This window comes from Elgaria multicarinata, chromosome 5, assembly GCF_023053635.1.
Source record: "Elgaria multicarinata webbii isolate HBS135686 ecotype San Diego chromosome 5, rElgMul1.1.pri, whole genome shotgun sequence".
Classification (NCBI taxonomy): Eukaryota; Metazoa; Chordata; class Lepidosauria; order Squamata; family Anguidae; genus Elgaria; species Elgaria multicarinata.
In genome coordinates this window covers 99,320,100-99,343,390 of record NC_086175.1, presented here as the reverse complement: position 1 = coordinate 99,343,390, position 23,291 = coordinate 99,320,100, and the positions used below count along the sequence as shown (strand labels likewise).

The 23,291-nt window shown below is 42.3% G+C and overlaps 1 protein-coding gene across 1 annotated transcript in view; it reads right to left on the bottom strand.

Annotated features, from left to right (window-relative positions):
* Positions 1–18,125, bottom strand: part of IMPG2 (interphotoreceptor matrix proteoglycan 2) — a 65,697-nt gene extending 47,572 nt beyond the window's left edge. Inside the window, exons 1-3 of the mRNA XM_063127630.1 lie at positions 18,047–18,125; positions 16,887–17,147; positions 2,972–3,138 (exon numbers count right to left, since the gene is read on the bottom strand). Coding sequence (XP_062983700.1) covers positions 2,972–3,138; positions 16,887–17,147; positions 18,047–18,125 — 507 coding nt within the window. The remainder of the gene's footprint in view (positions 1–2,971; positions 3,139–16,886; positions 17,148–18,046) is intronic.
* Positions 18,126–23,291: the final 5,166 nt, after the last annotated feature.

The following is a 23,291-nucleotide window of genomic DNA, read 5'->3' as shown; positions in this document are numbered from 1 at the left end:
TAAAATGCTCATCTGATGATCCCCAATAAATCCCCTACAGATTAGGGAATCCCCTTTCTGATACTGTATTATTAATTTAATCATTTGCATGTAAATGTTAGTTTGTATCAGAAGTAGGGCTGTGCTCTGCTCCGTTTCAGGTCATAGAAGCGGGAGCGGAGCAGCCTGATTTGCCTCCGCCAAAGACAGAGCTGAATCGGGTTGGGGGAGCTGTGGATCGAGCTCCAAACACAGGTAAGTGTGGTGGGAGGGGGGCTTACCTGCTGCCACCGGCACCATTGCTGCAGTCCGTGCGGCGATGGCGGTGGAGCCAAGTAAGGGGACAGGGGGGAGGGGGGCTTACCTGCCTCCATTGCGGTCCGTTGCCAGCTTCAACTGAGGGCCAGGCCTCAAGCCGGAAGAGGCCTGGCCCTCAGTTGAAGCTGGTGATGGACCGCGACGGAGGCAGGTAAGTGGTGGGGGGAGGGGGCCTTACCTGGTTCTGCCACAGTCTGTGCAGTGGTGGATGGCGGAGCCAGGTAAGGGGGATGGAGACTTATTTGCCCCCCATTTTGTCCCCCCTTCCCTACTTCCCTGCCTCCGCCATGGAGGCAAGAAAGTGGGGAAGGGGGGTAAAATGGTGGGCGAATCTCAATCCGACCTTTCGGATCTCGCTCCGGGATCCGATCCAGAGCAGGTAGGGGGAGGGTTGGATCGGCCTGAACCAGTTCAGGCCCAATCCGAAAGTTCTGGATCAGGCCACGAAGCGGTTCGGGGGGGGGGGGGGCTGTTGCACAGCTCTAATCAGAAGATACCTGATATAATATTTCTTGGTGCTACAAAAATAAAAAGAAATATGATATATACCAAGCACATCATTAAAATATTGAAGTTGCAATCCTATGCATATACAGACAGAAAAAAGCCCTACAATTCCCAGCGTGTAAAAATGACTGCAGCACTTAGCAGTGTATTATTGTAATCATAGATATTTCTATCCAATTCATTGCCCCTGTGCTGATATGTTATTTTCCTAATGAGATATTTCACTGTGTAGCTCTTCAGTCCACCATCACCCCTCCAAGTTTCATTCCTGTATTCTGTACTGGCACAAATAATATTGTAATATCACCAAAATGCCAATAATAATAATTATTATTATAATAATAATAATAATCTCTCCTGCCCTTCTCATCCCTTTTTATTCTTAGGCCACATGCCAGATAAGCCTGTAGTCTGGTGTATAGCAACAGCTTAGGCTTGTAGACGATAATGCAGCTAGGAGAAGAACAAGTTTGGGCAGCCCTTTGTGGGAGAATTTCATAATGCTGCCTAATATTTCTAATTCCCTGATTAGGCTTTTAGACACAAGCAGAATTTGGTAAACTGTCCCCACCCCCATGCACACACTTCATCCCTTCACTTAACAAATCCATGTTTGAGACTAGTCAATAACATCTGTAAATCATAAGATTAATATTTTTCTGAGCAGAGCAACTAAGGCTAAAAATTGACATTTCTTTAAATTTATGTCTGCAATATCTTTCCCCCCATTTTTACTCTAGACTAGATGCAGGGCCCCAGTCTGCATCAGGACCCCAATGGGGAGAGTAGGGAGGCTTTTAAGATTTGGATTTCCCCCTCCTGCATCTACTCTAGAGGAAAGAGGGGGGGGGAAATGTGGGGGGATCTACACTACTGCTTTTAAAGCGCTTTAAAGCGCTTTGAAAATGTTTTGAAACTGTATATGCAGTGTGTCCTGGGCCCCAACAGTTGTCAAAACTGTTATAAAGCGCTTTAAAGCAGTAGTGTAGATCCCTCCTGTCACTGCTAGACACAGACTAAAGTAATGTCTGTTTTGGCCCTTATTTGCTGACTGGGTGGTTAGTTCTACTTTTTACTACCTCCTTGCCACACAATGCACTTAGAAAAATATTGCCTTTAGCATTAATGAAGAAAGCAGTAAAACTCAAGGGAAATAATAAAAGCATGGGATCAGATTTGGAAGTGACCAAAAAGCCCATTAAATCCAACCCTCTGTCCAAATGCCAGAACCAACAATCTCCAAACCGATTTGTCCCTGTTCCCCATAGCTCACTCCAAACATATTGTGCCAGAACATGAGAGCAGGTTTACTGTCTAAAGGTGTGGTGCTTGTCAGGAAAATTAGCTCCAGATGATCCAAACCAGCGTGAATTATTTACCACCATTTTCTCAACATTCATGATTTGCATCCTGTGTTGTATTTGCAATCCATGTGCACTCTTCATTTACTGTTACTTCTATATCACTTTTTAGCTGACACCCACAAGCGGCGTACAAAAATAATTCTAATCACAGTAGATCAATAACACAAAATTAAGTTGAAAACATCTATAACCCCTCAGAACTGCAGAAATATTGGACAAGTACCAATAGCAGAGGCTAATTCCTAAAAGCCAAACAATACAGAAGAGACTTTGTTTCTGCAACAAAAGGTGCCAAACAAATGGCTCATTAAACTAAAGAAGGAAAGTGCAAAATTAGAGGGGAAAGAACAGAATCATGGCATCAAAAAGCCATATTCAATCCTATGTGTTGGGATAGATCTGCAAGTCATAAACACAAACCAATTTGGGGGGACTTGATCTCAGCATGTATGAAGCAGTATGCTGAAAGCACATCCCCATAACACCTCAGAAAAATGAGGGAATGTCATTGGAAATTAAGGCTGTAATCCTATACCCATTTGAGTTCCACCAAATTCCATGTGATTTACGTCTGAACAGTCATGTATTAGGATTGCACTGCATATGTGTGTTCTATATCCCTTTCCACGCATAAAACTCCCACTGCCCAGCATGCAAAACAATATTCTTATTTATTTATTTATTTATTTATTACATTTTTATACCGCCCAATAGCCAAAGCTCTCTGGGCGGTTCACAAAAACTTATCTTGGTTACGTTCAAAAAGTTAGTCTTGGGAGGTTTTAAAAACCTGTTTGCCTTACCTTCATTATGAGGCTTTGATGCTCCTCAGACTGACTGAAGTTAGTGCCCATCTCAAATATACTCAGAGTTCCTTCTTCACATAGATTTAGCCAGTTTTGGTATTCTTCATGTCCTGGAAGTCTATCCCAGAAAGTTTTGAAGACTTCCCATACTGCCTCCTGGCACACTTAAAAAAGAAATTAGATTATGATGATGATGATGATGATGACGATTCATCTTACTTACTGCTACCACCACCACCACTACAACAACATAAGATCAAATCAATCATCCTTCAAAGGAAGGCAACCTTGTGCTATCCAGATGTTTTGGACTGCAACTCATATATTGGCCCTGTTCAGACAACACGCTAAACCATGCTGCTTAACCACAAAGTGGTTAATGGAATGCATTAACCTTAATGCACTCCGTTAACCATTTTGTGGTTAAGCAGCATGGTTTAGTGTGTTGTCTGAATGGGGCCATTGTCTGATAGTTGGTCATTCTGGCTGGGCCCAGTCTATCATTTGTTTTCAACAGGGCTAGAAAAAGCCCAGGTCTGGAAAGCCACACAAAAGAGAGTATGAAAGTGACAGTCCTACTCTGTTGTTTGTCTCCAGCATCTGATATTATACCATATTGTTCTGATGATGATGACGACGACGACGATGATGATGTAGCGACTGACTCTGAACATGGAGATTATGGTTTGGATCCAGTGACGGTATTTGCATGAGTGGGAAGCATTTCCACTTGGGCAAGGGTGCGTTCCCAGTTTTTGGTGATTTCTCCAGTTTTTGGTGATTACGTTGATGAAAGGGGAGGGAGAGACAATGCCATGCTCTGCAAAGGGTTGTTCAACCCTTAGGTGCAGATTTTGGGGCTGCAGGGGGAAGGGAGAGACAAGAAAGGCCAAATTGGTTCAAGGAATGGAAGTTACAATCCAAGCCTACATCCAGTATTGGGATTTGGATCAGGGAGACTTGAGCATAACCCCGAACTTATTCATCCATGCAGATCAGTGGATGACCTCTTGGACCAGTCACTGCATTTGTGCTTAACATTACAGAGTTGTGAGAATCAAATGGCATAGCACCATGCATGCTGCCCTACTTTCTTTGGAGGAAGGACAGGGGGGAGCAGGAAACATATGCTAGAGTAATCTTTCTCAACTTGCTGTCCTCCAGATGTTCTGGACTACAATTCCCACAATTCTCAGCCAGCATGCTCATTGGCTGTGCTGGCTAATGATTGTGGGAATTGAAGTCTGAGAGGTCCAGAGTTCACCAGCTTGGGAAAGGCTGTGCTAGAGATTCTCTACACACAGCCTTTGAAAACATTCTTCCTGCACTTCCCATTGAACAGGATGGATTGCTGGACGAAGGATAATCAGCTACTCTGCAGGGGTGTAAGTGAGAAGCTTCCCCATTTAGCTCCCTCCCCCTTAGCTCCTTGCAGTTTGCTACTGCAAAGTTTCTCTTTCTGTCCACCCTTGTCAGATCATGCTCATATAGGAACCCCTCTGTGACCCAGGAGAAATAAAGGAAGAGGATTCCCCCCCACCACATTACTTAGAAAAATAGGGAAATAAAAAATAAGAGAGTGGTGGGTGGGGATGAAGTTGGCCTTAACTCAGCTTGCACAAATCAAGTACCAACATCCAAGCATGCTGGTGACAATTGTGTTCTGAGGTTACACACAGAAGGGTTGACGGAGGGGGCGTGGTTTCTTTCAGTGAAAGTCTAAAATACAGAGACAGGTCCTGGAAAGGACTGACCTTGAACTAGTCATAAGGAAATGAGTTTCTTCAATCAGCTTAGAAGGGATGGGGACAGGGACATCCCTTCATTGCTTTTTGTTGGAAACTCTCTGTACTTACTTTCAAAGATGGGCCAGATCTACACCAAGCAGGATATAACACTTAGAAAGTGGTTTGAAAACGGGATATGGAATATGTCCTGGGCCCAAACTGTTGTCAATATTGTTATAAACCATTATAAAGCAGTAGTGTGGAACCTGCCCCAAGTCTTTGTAATATCAACTTCCACAAAAGCAAAGTTTATTCAACTTTGAAAAATAATAATACCCCCTATATTTTTCTGTCCAGTTGCACAAATTGTGGGATTCACCCCCTTTCCCCCTAAAGGTAATGAGCTTTTAAAAATTAACTTATACAATTATGTATAAACATAGAAAAGTATATTATACTTTACAATCTACTCCAAGTCTTGTCTTTTTTGTCTTTTATGAATTGATTCATGTGCCAAATGCAGCTAACTGGATGACTGATAAGATAAAAGGCATGCTTTTCTTTTTAACCCCCTCTAACCTGTTATAAATTGTATATAAACTTTTTAAACCCCACTAACTTGCTATAAATGATAAATTGCACTTATACTGGCTATCAGATGGATGACTTTGGCGTAACATAGGTTTGGCAGCTTTAATATGGGACAAATTTCTAGGGTTCTCCCAAGATATTTTGTCTACCCACACCACCACTCTGAAGTCAAGGTGTGTGATATTCATAGGTAGTCAAGCTATTTTGGCAACTGGTGTTTAAAAATCCACAAGCACTTCTCCCTCTCCCTGGCAGTAACAATACAACAATAACAAATTTAAGGAACTAACAATTTGCTGCCCTTTTATGACACCCAGAATTAAGCCACCAGAGGCAGCCACCTCACTTTGCTGAATGGTAGGACTGTCCCTATAACTTTAAGAGACGTAAGAACATTCTGACATAACAAGAGTTATGCTGGATCAGACCAAGGGTTCATCTAGTCTAGCATTCTGTTCACATAGTGGCCAACCAACTATTGATGTGAGACCCACAAAGAAACCATGAGTGCAACAGCACTTTCCCCTATGTGGTAATATACAGTAGCACTTGAAATGGGTGTAGCCTTTTTATGATGGTGTTTAAATATGTTCTGTGGCTTCTGGTTTGACAGGCGTGTCTATATCAAAAGGTAGAGATTCCAACGAACAGCTAAGAGGGTGAAACTACCAAGAGTAGTAATTTACAGGCAAATATGAGGCGCACCTTGCATTTCAGAAGAATTATAAAAGCTGATGAGTAGAGCTGAAACAATATTTCACGCAATTTCAGACTTTAACCATTTTAATTTCAAACATTTTTAAAACTTGCTTTTGAAATGTAGATTTGTGGGATACTTTTCAAAAAATAACACTTGTGGATGAATTTCATGGAAACATCCAATCTCGATGTCCAAATTTCAATTCTTTTACAATTTTTTTCCTAATATTCCTAAATTCAACAGAATACTGTAAAGGAGGAGAACAGAAATTCAAATGTTTACAAGCAAATGAATGGTTGAGGAACATTCATTGAAACCTTTTCTCTAAATTTATTTCAGCTCTATTGGTGAACAGTGGCACCATTTGGGCTGGAACTCTCCAGGTGGAAGTCCGTGGGACCTGCTCTCAGCAGAATGAGAGTGGCATGATGAAGCCTCCCTGCCTCCCATCTTTCCTATGGCAATGTGAAAGCCTCACCACATGCATTGGCAGCAGCCACTCTTACTCACATTGCCGCTGAGTGGATGAGGAGGCAGAGGTAGCTAAATTACAAATTTAGCTTCCCCTCTTGCCCCACCACATGGCCTGGCCTTATTTTTAAATCAGGCCGTTTGTATCAAATAAATAAATAAACACTTTTGGCCACCATTTCAGCTTATCACCTGAATCCACCCATCCTGTAGGCCCAGTACATTGGTGACTAGCCTGTTGAACTACTGCTGCTGCCACCTTCAGTTGCCAGTTTGCGGGAGGGAGCATTTATTAAATGGCCAGCGTTCCTGAGGGTGCTACTGAAACCTACACCTGGCTTTAGGAGGAGCAGCATCCTGGTCTTTCATTACTCAGGAGGAAGAACAGCTGTTGCCTTCCCCCGCTTGGCTGTTGCCAAGTTTGTGCCAAAATAGAGAAGCCATTCCAACCCTGAAGGAAGTAGTTGCAGGCCTGGCCTTCTCTCACCCTTGCAATGTTAGTGACTGACTAAAGAGCTGTGAGGAGAAAGAATAGGTTGCCGAGATCACCAGATGCAAAGGGGAAAAAGCAGGGCCAGACAGTCATGCAGTAGGGTGAAGCAACCTGAATTAGGCAGTGCCACGAGAGGGAATAGATGAAGGAATTGGTGTGTGAACAGTGCAGCGAGACCTTTCAAAGTGTTGGCTCTAGCAGTGCGTCGGCGGGGCTCTACTTCAGACAGTAAAATGTCTTGGGGCTAGCACTGGGAACCAGACCCTTGGGCAAGACACCCTCAATGATTTTCTCACAACCATTGTCACCAGCTGTTATTGCTCCTTATCCTCTTTCTTTCTCATCATCACTTGCTTGTTTGACAGGCAGAGAGCTGATGAGCAAGTATGCAATGGCATCTACTGCTCTTCCTTCTCACCAACACCGTTGTCTGGGTGAGAGCGAGAGGCAGGTGAACAAGCAGGTTGCGATGGTGAAGAGCAAGAGCAAGCCAGTGGACCCATGCTGGGATGTGGGCCCTTGGCAGGTGCCTACCCATGCCTACCCTTGATGCTAGCCTTGTTCCTGTACTTTTACAGGTTGTGAAATGGAGGGGATTTGGGCAAGTAAAGCTTGTCAAATCGTAATGCTGCAGGGGTGAGGAAAGAGAAATGCTGTACCTCCTAAGATATCCTCTTCTACACAGCTCTTAAAAGCACAGGATCTACTCTGAATCTGGTCACCTTGGCAGCTGAAGAAGTGCCACCTTCAAACAATGCTGTCCGCATACATGCACAACTTGGAATGAATGACTCACATTATTTTTTTAGGTTTTATGTTTGCTTATATATGTGTATGTGTGTGTGAGTGTGTTGTTGTTGGTGGTGGTTGTATTTTAATCTTTTAGAGTTTATGGTTTTATACTGTTATTTTATTATTTTATTTGTTGTGATCTGCCCAGACTCCTATTACTGGGCAGATTAAAATCTAATATATTATTCATTTCTATAGCGAACATAAACAATTTTCTATAATTACAGAAAATGGGTGATATTAGAAAATGGGGAACAGGGCTTTGTTGTGTGGGATTATTCCACAAGAAAAGTTTGGGGAAACCAATCTAATTTAATAAAGATACTAATTAATATGAAACTTAATTTGTTTACAATCTCAGGGGATATGTACACACGGTAATGAGTGTAAGAGGAGGGGAATGATATGGAAATAAGTAGTAAAGGACTGGATCATTCCCTTACTTTGTAATCTTTTTTCTTTTCATTCTTTTTTCTCTTCTTCATCTCTCTCTCTCTCTCTCTCTCTCACTCACTCACTCTCTCTCTCTATTATTAATTTTAAATTGAAGTAAAGACTTATCTATTATTTTAAGTCTACAAAAGCACCATGAATGCTGAATACTACAAGCAGATTAAGCAGGTCCAACGAACGGAGAGATCCCAAGTTGAAGCTGCCACAATGGCAGTCAACAAAGAACTGAAGAGGTGGGCGGGAACCCCTGGGGATATGCGCAGAAGGGACGGGGTTCACGCCAAAACTCTAGGCTATGGAAGTTTCCCAAATGAAGCTCCGCGCAGGCTCAGAGCCCATCAGTATGATGCACAGAGACCACGAAGAAGAAAGACTTGATCCCATTAAATAGTACTTTGTCTATGTTGCTCTATGCTAAACAAATGGATTGCATTTCAAGACAGGAAGGCGCAAACAGATACAACTGACCAGCAGCTTCTAGTTGTAATATTTATACCTTTGATGAAGTGTTCTGGGGAACTCAAAACCTGGCACAATTTTGTGGAATTTTGGTTGGTACTAAAAAGATTTTGCCCAAAAGTGCTTTTGTGTGTATGTGTGTGTTTTAACTTCTACCAATGTAGAAACATCAGACAAATGCTAACAGACAATGACATGGAGAGCACTGGAGTAATAGGAACTGTTAATTAAATGCAATTTTCTTTAATACAACACAATTTTCTTGCAAAGGACCCCTATTGTTTTCTGTAATAGCTTCAGACTCCTAGTCCTCTTGATTATGACACCTCTCTGCTCATCTTCTTTTCATTACTGTTCCATTTTTTAAAATGAATTAGGCAAGGCTACTGTATCTGAATGCAAGCTGTTCCTTCTTCTAACTGCCTCAATCAGCTCCTGCTAGCTTAAGGATTTAGTATCTGTCCTTCCAGTTAGTTAGTGTGACAGCCACCCCACTGAGTCCAGTCTCAAAAGCACGGCACCATCTGTAAGTTCTTAGTGCATTAACCAAACATGCACTTAGGAAGGTAAGGCCTCTCTTGCGGACAGAACGGATAAAGCTTTGGGAAGTCCGTGCACCTTCTGCTATGTCAGGCAAATCCACTAAAACTGAGGGTACATTTTTCAGCACATGGAAACAGTGCCGAGTCCAGGTTCTTGAGGGCCTTTGGACAAGAGCTCCTCGATGGGGGCCCTTCCCTCAGTAGGTCTACCTTCTCACCACCACTGTAACGAGCTGCTATTGCTCCTCAGCCTCTTTCTCATCTTTGCTACCTCTGGGGATGGGCAAACTTACCACAGCTCACTGGACTCCCACCACCCACCCAAACTTGCTTGCTGTGCTTGCAAGCACCCGGTGAGCAGCCACCACCACACCTGATCCTTTGCAGAGCCACCATTCTGTGTAAAAATGACAGCTTTTTCATAAAGGGCCATTTCCATAACTGGTGCCATAAAGGGCACCATTTATGCAGAAATACAGGCATAAATGGTTTATTTACACCAATAATGTTTAAGATTATTTTTAGTGATTTTTAAGATTATTTTTTAGTAATTTTTAAGACTTTTTAAATTTTAGACTAAGTTTTAGTATTTTTATAGACTATTTACACTTTTTAAGCCTGTAATTGTGCGTAAATGGGCCCTTTATGGCTGCCATTTATGCAAATGGGCCTTTTTATGAAAAAGGCTGACCCACCATTTTTACACAAAATGACTCGGCGAGGGAGTGGGGATCCTCGTGCTTGGGTGACTCAGCACATGCCAAATCAAGCAAGTACGGGGATCTATGGATTGTTGTCCAGGGGGCTGAGGTGGTGAGAAATTGCTGGGTCTTGACTTGCGACATCCCTAGCTACTACTTGCTTACTAGAGAGGCAGAGAGAACCAGTGAGCAAGGAGGTAGTGGCATCTACTTCTTCTCCTTCTCAACAACAGTGTTGTCTGAGCCAGAGTAAGAGGCAGGTGAGCAACCAAGTTGCCATGGTGAAGAGCAGGAGCCATCCAGGGTGCTTTTGCAGGTAGGCCCCTGCTTGGGGAAGGGCCTTTGACAGATGCCTACCCTTCACACTATCCCTTGCCTACCCTTCACAGTATCCCTGCATGGGAAAATGAAATATGCTATCAATGGACATGCTTATAGTGCATACTTAGCAATATTTTGTATGTTTAAAAAAATGAAAGAGAACCTTCTTTATCTTACAATGTTGAAAACCTGCAGCATTTGGTAGAAAGAGGGCAACTTATAAATCATCTGTAGTTTATTCACAGCACAATCCTATACCCACTTCTTGGTAGAAAGCCTCACTCATCTCAATGGGACATACTTCTGACTAAATATGTATAAGATTACACTATCAGTCTGTGAATTTGCATGCCAGTGCATCCCAACAGCAAGCCTTATCTCTGGTAGCAGCCACCTTATGGAATGCCCTCCCCACTGATATTTTGGAGGTGCCAACTGTGGGATGTTTAAATACCAAACGAAGTCCCATCTCCTTACCCAGGTCTTCTCTGACTGATTGTGCTGACCAGTTTGTTGGTTAATGATGGCATTGTGAGTACTTAGTTTTAAAATTGTTTTTTTTCTAAACTATTTTAATGTATTCTCTTTGTAAACCACTTAGATTATTATTATTTTTTGGTAAACATAGTAAGTGGTATACAAATCTATTAAACAAATAAACTTAAACATACCCATTCAATGACAAGCAGTTCTTGAGCCTAGACTGAAGACACTGTAGACTGTGGGCACTGAGGTGGATTCAAACAAATCAGAATTTTATAGTGATCAGATACAAAAGCGGGCAGGGCTCCTGCAGCTTGAACTGTTGTGATGAAGAGGGACTTTCACCAGGTCCTTCATGCATACAAATGGCACCTGCTGAAATTCCCTTTTCAATACAACTGTTAAAGATACAGGAGCCCTGTCCTCCTTTCCATATGGTCACCGTAACAAGCACCAGTAATGAATAATATGACTCCCTCTCTATGACTTCACCATTTTGTGACCTATCCCTATAAGCTTCACCTCTATGGAGATGTGGTGGGAGAACAAAGTTTTCTATCAGAAATGGAATTTCCATTTAATATTTCTATTACACTGTGTTCAAAATGAACTGATTGAAACTCTCATAAGACCTATGGGTGTTTCAACTCTCATAAGACCTACTGGTGTTTCTTATAAGAGGCATTATTGTTTTCAGGAAGTGCCCATTTAGGATGGCTTTTATTGTTCAAGGGCTATTTACCTTTCCAAACAGTAAGAGTGATTTAGCCTATTACGACTCATTCCATAGAAAGGGATTTGCTAGGTTAACTGGAGGGACAGCACATGACAAGTACTGGGTGCTTGCTAGGGGGTGGGTTAGCTTGCTTGGTCATTTGTGTAAATGAGCAGTACTCAGATTTAATCCAGGGGTAATCCCATTTGTACTTCTTAAGGGGTGAACCACAGCAGCTAGTAGTATATTGACTCAGGCAAACTATCCTCTTTTAAAACTACACAGCCAAATGGGCAATAGCTGGTGACTCAAGACAGTAGTGAGGAAATTAACGAGGGATGCCTCACTCCCAAAGATTTTATAGCACTCGCTGTACAATTGCTAATTTAAAGGGGTTTATAATGAAAGGTCCATTTAAAAAAAAAAAAAGCAAAAGTAAAATTAAATGTTCTAGCAGTACTTACTACATGTTGACAGTGGCACAAATTATCTGTGTGTGTTTGGCTACAGGGCTATACCTCACTGGAGGTCTTCAGAGGCTGGAGAGCCCTCTGTTGTGGATGCACAGCACCATGTACATTGATGGTGCTATATAAATAAATAAATAATAATAATAATAATGGATTTCCTGCATCAAGCAGGGAGTTGGACTAGAATGGTCTACAGGACTAGCTCCAATTGTTTTATGAATGCTACCAAGATGTTTGCTGAGTGCGTCAAACTTTATGTGGGAACTGATGGTCGGGCCTAAAATTTGACTGTTTCACATATTATGCTTCTTATATGTATATACAAAATGTCTCATAGGTGAATATAAAAAAGTCAAGAATGCATGTCATGAACACATGTTTGTGAGCCTGTGGATATGCAGGTGTGGACAGCAGAAAGCCAGGCTTTATTCTTCATCTTTTTTAAAGTGCCATCATTGTACATGGTGTGTTATAGAGTGAAATGTACAGGGTACTTTACCTAAGAAAAGTAACCTGTACATTATAAGCTCCTTAGGGCAGCTCCCTGCCCCAAGGAGGTTATAACCTGGTTGTGCTTTTATATTGTATTTTATATTATGGTTTTATACTGTTGTTTTATACTTTGAATGGTTTTAATTTTTGTGAACCGCCCAGAGAGCTTTGGCTATTGGGCGGTATAGAAATGCCACGAATAAATAAATAATAAGCTAAATTCTGATACTGGGAAGACTAACAAAAGGAAAAGAATGAGTGGTGGTGCAGGAAGTTCACCACACACATGGTGGCAAAAATGCATTTGCCTCCTCATAATCTGTGAAGCAGTCTATTGCATTGCTCTGTAGTATCCATTCCTAAGAGAAACAGCATCCTGCTTTTTGCAAGAACTCTACTACAAAGTACTCCCCTTCTATACATTATTCACAGTTATTTCTCATCACAGTCAATAGCTCCCTCCTGGGGGCTGTCTTGACATCTTCTTTGCACCAGGGTGGCTCCTAATCTTCACAGCATCGGTTAGATGATGCAGACACAGATTTGAAGCCACCCCAGGGCAAAGAGCCAATTCCACCCCCCGACTTTTCCAGCCAGAGCAAGGGCAGTCCAGCTCTTCTACCAGTCTGTCCTCACTCTGGAGCTGCTCAGGACCCTCTCCGGGGCATGGGACTGGCTGGCAAGAGGAATGGCCACAGTAACACCCCCGTGCTGCCTTGCCATGGGGAGAAGAATTTAGGGGAAATGAATGCTTTTCTTCCCCCAAGCTGCCACCGCGTCCTCCTCCTCACCCTATGGCTTTTCTTGTCTCTTTTGAAAGGAGGAAGAGGGGTGGGTGACCACCGTAACCCCCATGCTTGCTCCTTGGTGTGGGGAGTATATGGTGCAAGCCCGCAGGAGCAAAATCACAGGGCTTTGGGGAAATGTGGTGCCAACTCAGCGCTGTGAAGCTAGACCCCTGATGACATCAAGCACAAAAGTGACAGTACATCGAAAGGTGTGAATTGGAGTCTTCCTCCATCTTGGAAGTGCTTCCTCTGGAGATTGATCAAGACAAATAAAAATAAAGCCAAACTTCTAGAAGCATTTTCTAAGACACCTTGTACTTCAGAAAGAGGCCAGTTCCCCCAGATAAGACCTGTACATTGGAGTGGATAAAATGTACACCTCCAGATATTTGGGACTTCAACTCCCAGAAGCCTCTGCCAGCATGGCAAATTGTCAGGAACCCTGGGAACTGAAGCCCAAATCATCTAGAGCTCCACTTTCTGCTCACCTCTGCTCTACATTTGGGGGGAGTATGAGAGATCACTGTGATGGGGAATCTGCTGACTGATTGGGGAGATGGAGGACAAGATTTCTGGAGAAGGAGATGGGGAAAAGGCAACACACAGAGAAAGAGTGATGGGGGAAGGGAAAGAGGCATTAAGGGGAAACCTGCATGATCCCTGGAAAGAGACTTTCAGGAAGAGGGAATGAATGATGAGAAGGAAACCCTCTCCTTCTTCTCTATTCTGAGGCCAACTGAGTGAAAGGAAAACAAACGAGTCTCCCTCCAACCCTCCCCACCCATATTGATGCATCCTACTACACAGGAAGAGCCGTGTCAACATCCTTAAGCTTAGATAATACCAGTGACAGGGAAAGATGAGTTATAGTGGCTGAAAGGCGCATACAGCAGATGCTGCAGAGTACAATCCTCGTTCTATAAAAACAAATGTTGAGCAGAGAACATTGTTCAATACACGTTCCTAGAGTACTAAATTCTGTGATTCCTTCTTTATGATTCCATTTATTTTACCATTGTAAATAAGAATTTAGTAGTATATAGCTAAGACTGTGATTTCAGGTTTCAGCAGGAGGAGGGGTGGCAGCAAAACACAAATAGATCCCTGCGGGGGAGGACAAGATAATAATAACCTTCCACATAGTATGCCTCTCCCACAAAATAAGGATTCCTGAAGAATTATTGCATAAGGTCTGAAGTTCAAAGGGAAAGAGACTGCCCATCCTGTCCCCTCTAAGCAATATCCCTGATGTGTGCTGTCCAATCCTTTGCGTCAGTGAGGAGACTGACAGGTGATCTGCCAACCAGAGCCAGATATGGGATTTACTTATTGAAAGTAGGGGGGTATATGAGAATTTCGTTTCTGTTTGCAAATCCTGAGAATATGTCCCATTCAAAATCCCAAATGTGAATGCAGGCAAGAGCGCTTCTTTTAGAAGAAATGTTTGCAAATGCCCAAATTTGCTATTGCATTAGAGAAATACATTGGTTTCTTTTTTTAATGTGCACTTTAAAATTCACATTTTTTAAAAAATCTGATTTTTCATGCTTTAGTCAAGGGGGGGATGTGCAGTTCTGAAGAAAATGCACAGAAATGTACACTTTCCCTTTCGAATGAGCCAAAACAGGTTGTAAACCAAAATGAAAAAAGGAAATGAGCCAAAACAAGCTTCAAAGTGATTTGAAGGTAATTTAAGCAATCTCAAAAATGGCTGGTTCTCCGATCCCTAATTTAACGCATTTAAAGGCTCTGAGACTGGATTACAGATCCATAAAAACATCACAGTTGCTACCCTCACAATCTAAAAAGACATGACAGAGAAAGGGAACAAGAAAACTCAGGCACCAATTCTTAACGTTATACGTTATTATAATATAAGGTGACCATATGGAAAGGAGGACAAGGCTCCTGTATCTTTAACAGTTGGCTTGAAAGGGGAATTTCAGCAGGTGTTATTTGCATGCGTGCAGCACCTGATGAAATTCCCTCTTCAAAAGTACAGGGCTCCTGCAGCTTTAACTGTTGTGATGAAGAGGGTATTTCACCAGTTGCTGCACACATACAAATGGCACCTGCTAAAATTCCCCTTTCAATACAACTGTTAAAAATACAGGAGCCCTCCTTTCCATATGGTCACCTTATATAATGATGAGTTATGATGGAAATGGGTTTCAGTGAGGCTCTAAGGAACAGCGTGCTGAGCTGACTTTCCTTGATGCGGCCGCAGCACAGCTAGAAGTTTTTGACCTAACAGGGCGGGGACTTGGCCTTTTGGGGCCTAGCTGGAAATTGCTGGCTTCTTATCACTTCTGTCAGGGGGCGCAGATGATGTTATTACCTCCAGAGCAATTGCTCTTCCTTCACAGGGCAATAGATCGTGAGTGGATCTTCGCTGGTTTTAGAAAGTGCTGCATGTGCGAAGCGAAATCACATTCTTGTTGGAATTACAACCACTAATTACTTATCCTTGCAAATGCATATAGACTCTGATCTTCTATATACTTGAGCAAGAATATGATCACAAACAACAATCAAGACAGTTAAATCTCTAGCAGTAATGAAGATGTTAATCTTAAACCTCCACCCACATGCTCATATAGGCTCTGACCCTACCCTAAGCATTTTGAATGCTCTTACAGCTTATGCCTGTATCTGTGATATTGCAGTCTTCTCACATCAACATGTATCATCTCCAGGCCTGCAGATTCAGTGTCTGCAGGGCTGGGCCTAAACTTCTAATTCTCCTAACATATTTTAAAACATCGTTGGTATTTCAAAATTATAACATGTACAGATCTCTATTTATTATCTGTATGAGATAATAACCCACACACATCTATTCAATAGAGCAGAAGCCTCAAGAAGGTGAGAGCAAGGCATTAAAATCTAACAAGACAATTGCTATTGCAAAGAACATTTTGTGAGGAAGAGGGGAGAGACTCCCCACATAAGTTCTGCAATTTAGATCATCTGTTGGAAGATGAGAATAGAAGGAGACCATGCCTTTCGCAAAGTTTGATAAACAATAATATATAATGAAGATGAACAAATAATAGAGATGATCAAACACTGAGGAAGGAAAATGTGGCATTTCCTCTTTTGCCCCCAGAAAAATAGTCAACTTGTAAAAGGGTAAGGCTTCAGGCATAGGCATCAATAGAACGTAGATATCCTGCATGTTCAGCTCCTTTCATAATGTCCACTTGGTCAAATAAGTTATGGGATCTATCTCATCTTGGGTTGAGCTGTCCTATTTCCCCAGGCCTCCCATTCCTTAGAAGGCCTGTCTGTGTTGACACACTCCTCCTCCCAACATGCCCAAAGTTTTCATTTGCTGAAATTACCCACACAGTTGCAACCTCAATTTTAGATGAGAGACAGACAGCCTTATTCCACTTCTAATGACCCAGGAGAAGCCCCCGTCATGTTGCTTTTTGATCAGGGAGGTCACTTGGTACCTGTCAACTATAACCATGGCTACTACCTGTGCAGCTGCTTAGAAGATAATCTGCCATTGTCTCTGACCAGCCTGCATCCCTCATTGCTACACCTCCTAAGTGGTGTATGCCCAAGGCTGTATCATAGGAAACATCTTCAGATAAAGAAATAGCACTGCAACTAGGCGTCTTTTAATAAAGGTTTTGGTTGTGCACCAGACATGTAGTGTGTGCATCCTTACATTGCATTGCTTTGCAAGAATGTTAGTCTACTTACCTCTGAGTTTGAAGTATTTCAGGTGGTTGGCAATAGCTTGTTCAGTAGACTCGTCTGGACATATTTTAACCCCAGTAGGAAAGAAGATTGATCTCTTCCTTCGAAATAACAAGCGCCTGCTGAATTTCTCTGAGTCCCTGAAATCAAGAAGGTGCTTAGAATCCAGAAATTGGGGGAGGTTTCTAATCGATTGCCAGTCATCGCGTAGATCTGGTGCAGTATCCTTTGCTTTTGTGTCCTCTCCTTGTAAATAGGATTCTTCTGCAAAATCACATCACAAACAAATCTCTTTCAGAAGCTCCTCATATATTTTACCAATACCAGTGATTTTCACTAAAGAATACAGTTTTTATTCCAAACTAAAATGATTTTGCTTGTTTCTTTAGACATTTAAATATCATGGATGCCAATAGAGAAGGTTCTGGCTCTGCCCTTCCTGTTTGGTGGTATAGCCTAGAAATTACCATTCCACATCCATTATGCACCATGAAGTTCCTGATCTCACCATACTCTTACTGCTAATAGAAAATAAATCTTCAATATAAACAAAGTTAAAGAAATCAAACTGATTCAATGGCTGTTTTTTCTCTTAACGTCTGTCCACAAGAGAGAATAATCAACATTTCAAGGGAAGCTAGAAAGTTTGCTTAGTAAGAGATGGACACATTATGGCCCATTCCTAATTTCTCGTCAACTACAAGTATTGAGGAGGCCCAGGTTCTAATCCTCACTCTACCATAAATCTCACTGGGTGACTTTGGGCCAGTCACCGACTCTAGCCTAACCTACCTCACAAGAGTGGTGTGAGGTAAAATGAAGAGGAAAATCATGCCTGTTGTCTTGGACTCTTGGAGGGATATAAATGTAACGTAGAAACAACTAAATAATAAATACAAAGGCAGGAACTGTATACCTGCAAGCATATTATTTTCTATCCCTCTAATTAAATCATTTTTTTGTTAAACGTAATGGGTTGGGATCAGAATTAGTCCTACTTTCAATCGATGCACTGAAATCAATGAAACTTAAGTTGGTCTAATTTATTGATTTCAGTGGGTCTGCTCTAAGTATTACTATATCCGAATCCAACCGAATATTCAAAGAAATATTCAAAAGAATTGCCCCCAAAATAAAAAATGAATAAGGAAGCATTTTCTTACCTGCAAATGCTTGAAAATCTCCTTCAGTCAACACTAATATCCAGATTCCAAAATAGATTTTCCAGGAAAAGTCATACATATTTTTCTGGTTTTTTTTTTTAAAGGCAAAAAGAAAAGAATCAAGTCCCTCTTTAGCCGTGTCAGCTGCCCTGAGCGTGTTAAACATCCAATAAGGTTCCCTTCTGGGAGCTTTGGCGTCACATGTAATTGCCTTTGATAAAAAAAAAGGATTAGTATAACTTCTGCAGCAAAAGCCAGCCAAAATGTTACTGGATTATTTTCTGTTAAAAGAAGTCATTCCATTCTCATTTTGGAAGTCATGAGAAGTACCGTAGAAGAGGCTCCTTGATGTTAGCCAATGGACTGCAGAGGCAATTTTTTAGTTTTAAGCTGGCGAGCTAAGCCAGCTTTACTGGAGCTTCTCATGTCGTTAACTGGCAGTCCACACAAGGACAGTACCTTTCACACTTAATTAAGCACAATTTTCATTGACTTCCTCTTTAAAAAAAAAAAAAAAGCTTTCTGTCCGAGCTGTAATTTATTTCAGCATCATGGCCATCACTAGAAGATCCTCTTCCCAGAGTGCTTTTGTTATTGCCATATGAAATCATAAAGGAACACGCTTGATTTGAATTAGCATTATGACTATCTCAGGTAAGCTGAAACAGGAGGACCCCATTTATTGTTTTGCTACATCAGGTTGTAGAAGCAATGATGTTCATCCTTTACATTTTGCATAATGGCATTGACAGCCCCCTTTCAAAAAACAAAACAAAACACACACACAAACAGGCTTTTTATACATTCACGATAAACATTCTGTGCATACTGAAAAATGAAAAAGGGTAAATACTTGAATGGTTGGTTGGTTTACATATGTATAAACACATGCAAATGATTTCACATTGGTATATACAAAAATCTGACTACATAAAAATGGCAAAACTAAGGGGCATGAAAACTATTTCAACCAGCTTAAAAAAAAATTGCAAATATAAAATGTAAAACGCCTGGGCAAATAAAAAGGTTTTAGGCTAGCGCTGAAAAGAATACAATGTTGGCATCAGGACAGAGATATTCCAAAGTCAAGGTGCCACCATAGAGAAGGCCTTGTCTTTTGTAGATGATAAAATGTTTTTCTCTTATAGATGGAACATATAGAATTTTCCATCAGAAAACTTCCCTCCTTTCCCATAAACACTGGTGCACAGCTGAGACATAACACAGGTTGGAGAGAAATGTCGGAGTCTTAGGGCTTTGCTAGACCTACCTGTTAATCCGGTGGGGAGTAGGGGCGAGCCCGCGCTGCAGCTAGCGCGGGCCGTCGCCCCAGTCTACATGTGACACGCAATGGGGTAAGGGAAAGCCCCGTCGCATCGGCCATTTTTTAAAAAAAATTAAAGGGGCCATGTGCGCAGGAGCGCACCAACGACAAGGTAGGTCTTTTTTCTTTTTTTTTAAAAAAAGGGTTCCCCATTCCCCCGATTTATCCCCACCATGTCCGATGCCCCCCCGCCTGCTCGCCATGTCCGATTTCCCCCCCCCCGCCACGATCTCTGATCCCCCCTGGCTGCGATCTCCCCACCCTGTCTCCGCTCTTCCCCCCCATCTCTCCTGCCGGGTCCGCTCTTCCCCCCCTGGCACCCATCTCTCCCCCCCAGCCCGACAGGCACAGCGGTTTCTCCCAGCTACTCGTGAGTAAGACACATAGCCGGGAAAAGCCGCGGAACGGGCTAGACCTTCCGCAGCCCCGGGCTCAGCCCGAGACTGCAGGAAATACCGGGCCAGAAGCTGTGCCGGTTATCCCAGGCCAAGGGAGGGTTTAGTCCGGGCTGACCCCAGGATCCCCTGTGCATCATCTGGATGCACAGGGGTGAGCCGGGTATCAGCCCGGGCTTAAACCTCGTCTAGCAACGGCCTTGGTGGACCAGCTATGCACTGTGATCTTCACATTGCTTGCACCTTGCGTTATGTTACGAGGGAAGTACTGGCCCAGCTTTCTAGCATGGGTTAGCCATGAAGACGGAGGCTGCAGTTTGTCATGAAACCAAAACCACCGCTCAATATCCCACACAAAATACACCTATTTCATGTACTGTCCACATGGACTTTTAAACCAGAGTCTCTGCACTAATCACCAGCTCGCAGCCTTTAGAAAGCTGGATGATTTGGAGAAAGGCCATTGCTCAGTAATACAGTATGCTTTGCAAGCGAAAGCGCCCAGGTTCAGTACAATCCCCTAACCTCTCCAGGTAAGACTGAGAAAGATCCCACCTGAAACTCTGAAGAGCCACTGCCAGTCAGCATTGGCCAGGGGTAGGCGATGTGGTGCCTGCAGGCACCAGTGTACCACTGGACACCTTCATTGGGACCCATGAAGACACCCTACTCCTCCCAATTTTTATTTTAAAAGCTTTCTTATATTTTCTTACTGGCAGCTGGGGTCTTCAAAGCAAAGTGGGAGCCTCTACCTGTTGCTGCTATAATTTCCCATGAACACCTTTGGGCAGCTGCTTTGTCCTTTGCGACAAGCCATTCCCACCCATGGAAGCCATTTTATAGCTATGACCTGGACAATTTCTCCAATTTCCAAACGTGTAGACAATAGTGAGATACATAGAGGACTGGTCGGAATCTGACTAGGTATAAGGCAGTTTCCTATGAATGCATAATGTTAGCTCAGTGCTTTCCTGAAATTGCTTTTTTACTTAAGTAAATTTGAGGTATGGCATTTCCAAATGAAATCACAGAATTTTCTTTGTAACCGGGTCCCAGAGCACAAGTAACTTCGTGTGTGTTTAGGTAGAGTGCCCAAACCTCTCCCATACCTGCTAACAGAGCTGTCGGGTGTGTGTGTGAGTGGAGGAATATGGAGCTATATTTAATCTATGGGAATCTGTCATGCAGACACATGGCACCCATAACAGATATTACCATAACAGCACCATGTACATAGATGGTGCTATATAAAATAATAATAATAATAATAATAATAATAATAATAATAATAATAATAATACCAAAGATATTTTAATATTAAATACAGTGGCACCTTCAACCCACATTTTCACTGGACAGGGTCCAGATAAAGGGTGTGTGCAATCAGGCTGGTGGAGTTTGATTTCCCTGCCTCCCTCCTAGAGAGACCCACATAAAGGCTCCTCTGCTGAATGCTGTGGCATGGGGACTGAGGGGGAAAGGGAGGATAGCTCAGTGGTAGAGTACCTTTGTATGCGGAAGGTTCCTGGTTCAATCCCAGGCATCTTCAAGTAGGGCCTGAAACTTTGGAGAGCCACTGCCAGTCAGTGTCAACAACACTGGGCTAGGTGGACCAGTGGTCTGACTTGGTATGAGGCTGCTTATGTCCCTCTGCCCATTTTCAGGGCCTCTTCCCCCCTCAGAGGTGCTGGGACTCCTGGAGGGAGAAGCAGGTAGGGAAGTCGGCTTGTTACATGCACATTTATCTGGATCCAGCCTATTGTTATTTTACAGAGAAAAATCACTTGCACATGGTAACATAAGACATGTGGTAAGAGCCAGTGTGGTGTAACTACTGCAGTGATGGACCGACTGGAAAGATCCAGGTTCGGAACCTGCTTTGCAATGTGACATAGGCCAAATCACTACCTCAAATAGTTGTTGTGAGGGGGAAAAAGGAGAGTTGGGGAAACCAGCCCAAGCTGCTTGGAAAAATGTCTGGGAGGGATAAAAACGCAACTAACAATTATGATCCTGAAAAAAGTTGCTGCTTCTTTTACTTTGAAAAAACAATCCAACAGCAAAAGCAGGTTGGTGAATGTTATGATGTAAACTAAACGGACATCATCATTTATAGCAATAATTCAGAAATCAACAGCTCCCCCTCATGCCATTGAAAATAATGATGTGACCCTATTCGTATTTTCAACAATAAATGTGAACGTATTTCTCAGTTAAGATGCTGTAGGCTTAAGATCTGCATGACAGGGAACTGGTCACCAGGTTCATAACCTCATACTTGCTACTAGGGCTGTTCTGGTTCTCCTTTCCCCCTAGCACTCACACTGAGGCAATGAGAGGGCTAGACCTGCTAAGCAAGTCTATGGCCATTTCTACACCTGCCTTTTCTCCCCGGGATCATCCCTGTGCATGCAAATTACACACAGGGGATCCCGGGAGCTGGCAGGGACGATCCCTCCATTTTCCTGGGATAATCCTTAGCTGTAGAAAGGGCCTATGCCAAGCATGAAACTCTTAAGTGTGTTGGTTGTTTTTATGCTCTTCATGGTTTTAATTTTTGTGAACTGCCCAGAGAGCTTTGGCTATTGGGCGGTATAAAAATGTAATAAATAAAATTAAAGGACAAGAGTGTGCGTCTGGGAGAATATCAAGAACACATAGTTTAAGGAGACATAACACATAAGCTCATTGAAGGTACCTTGAAATTCTTAATTCACACAAGAATGGCAAAGGAGGTGGAGTATTTTAAAAAGAAATATGAATAGGGAATCCAAAGAAAATGGCCACAGGCCAAGAATTGTATACCAAGGGCCTTTCTACACCTAAGGATTATCCCAGGAAAATGTAGGGATCATCCCTGCCCGCTTTTGGGATCCCCTATGTAGCATTTGGATGCACAGGAACGATCCCGGGATATAGGGCTGGTTTAGACATGCCACAAGTGCCCCTGCTAGGCACCACTGGCTGCAGCTTGTAGTGGAAATATTTAGTAAATTGACATCTAAACATTTTCTACTTCTTGTTGTTATACTTTTACACTTTCTAGTTTTGGATTTGTGCCACTTCAGTCGGGGCGTTCTTTCTACATAGAGATAAATAATGTGTAGACGGAAAATGTATATTTGAGAACAACATCAAATGACTATTTTGCAGTAATGACAACTGTTTCAAAACCCAGTGCAGATTCCAAATACATTCAGAGCAATATACACACTCTTATCATTTTCAAAACTGGCAGCGTACATAGTTGTCACCTGACCTACATAGTTATTATTTCATGTAGGGAAAAGGTTGTGTGAACTAAGCCTTCACAATTATTTGTGCTTGATAGTTAAGATTTCAGCAGCAAACATTCTGCCATGAACTGAGGCACTGATCTATTGTAACTAATAAATCGGTTGCAGAAACCAATGGAAGAAACAAGTATTTCTGTACTTAAATAAATGTTCACCTGGTTTCCTTGGCTTTTGTTTTCTAACTCATTAAATTTGTATTATTTTACAATATATGAGTTTTAAAGAGAGAA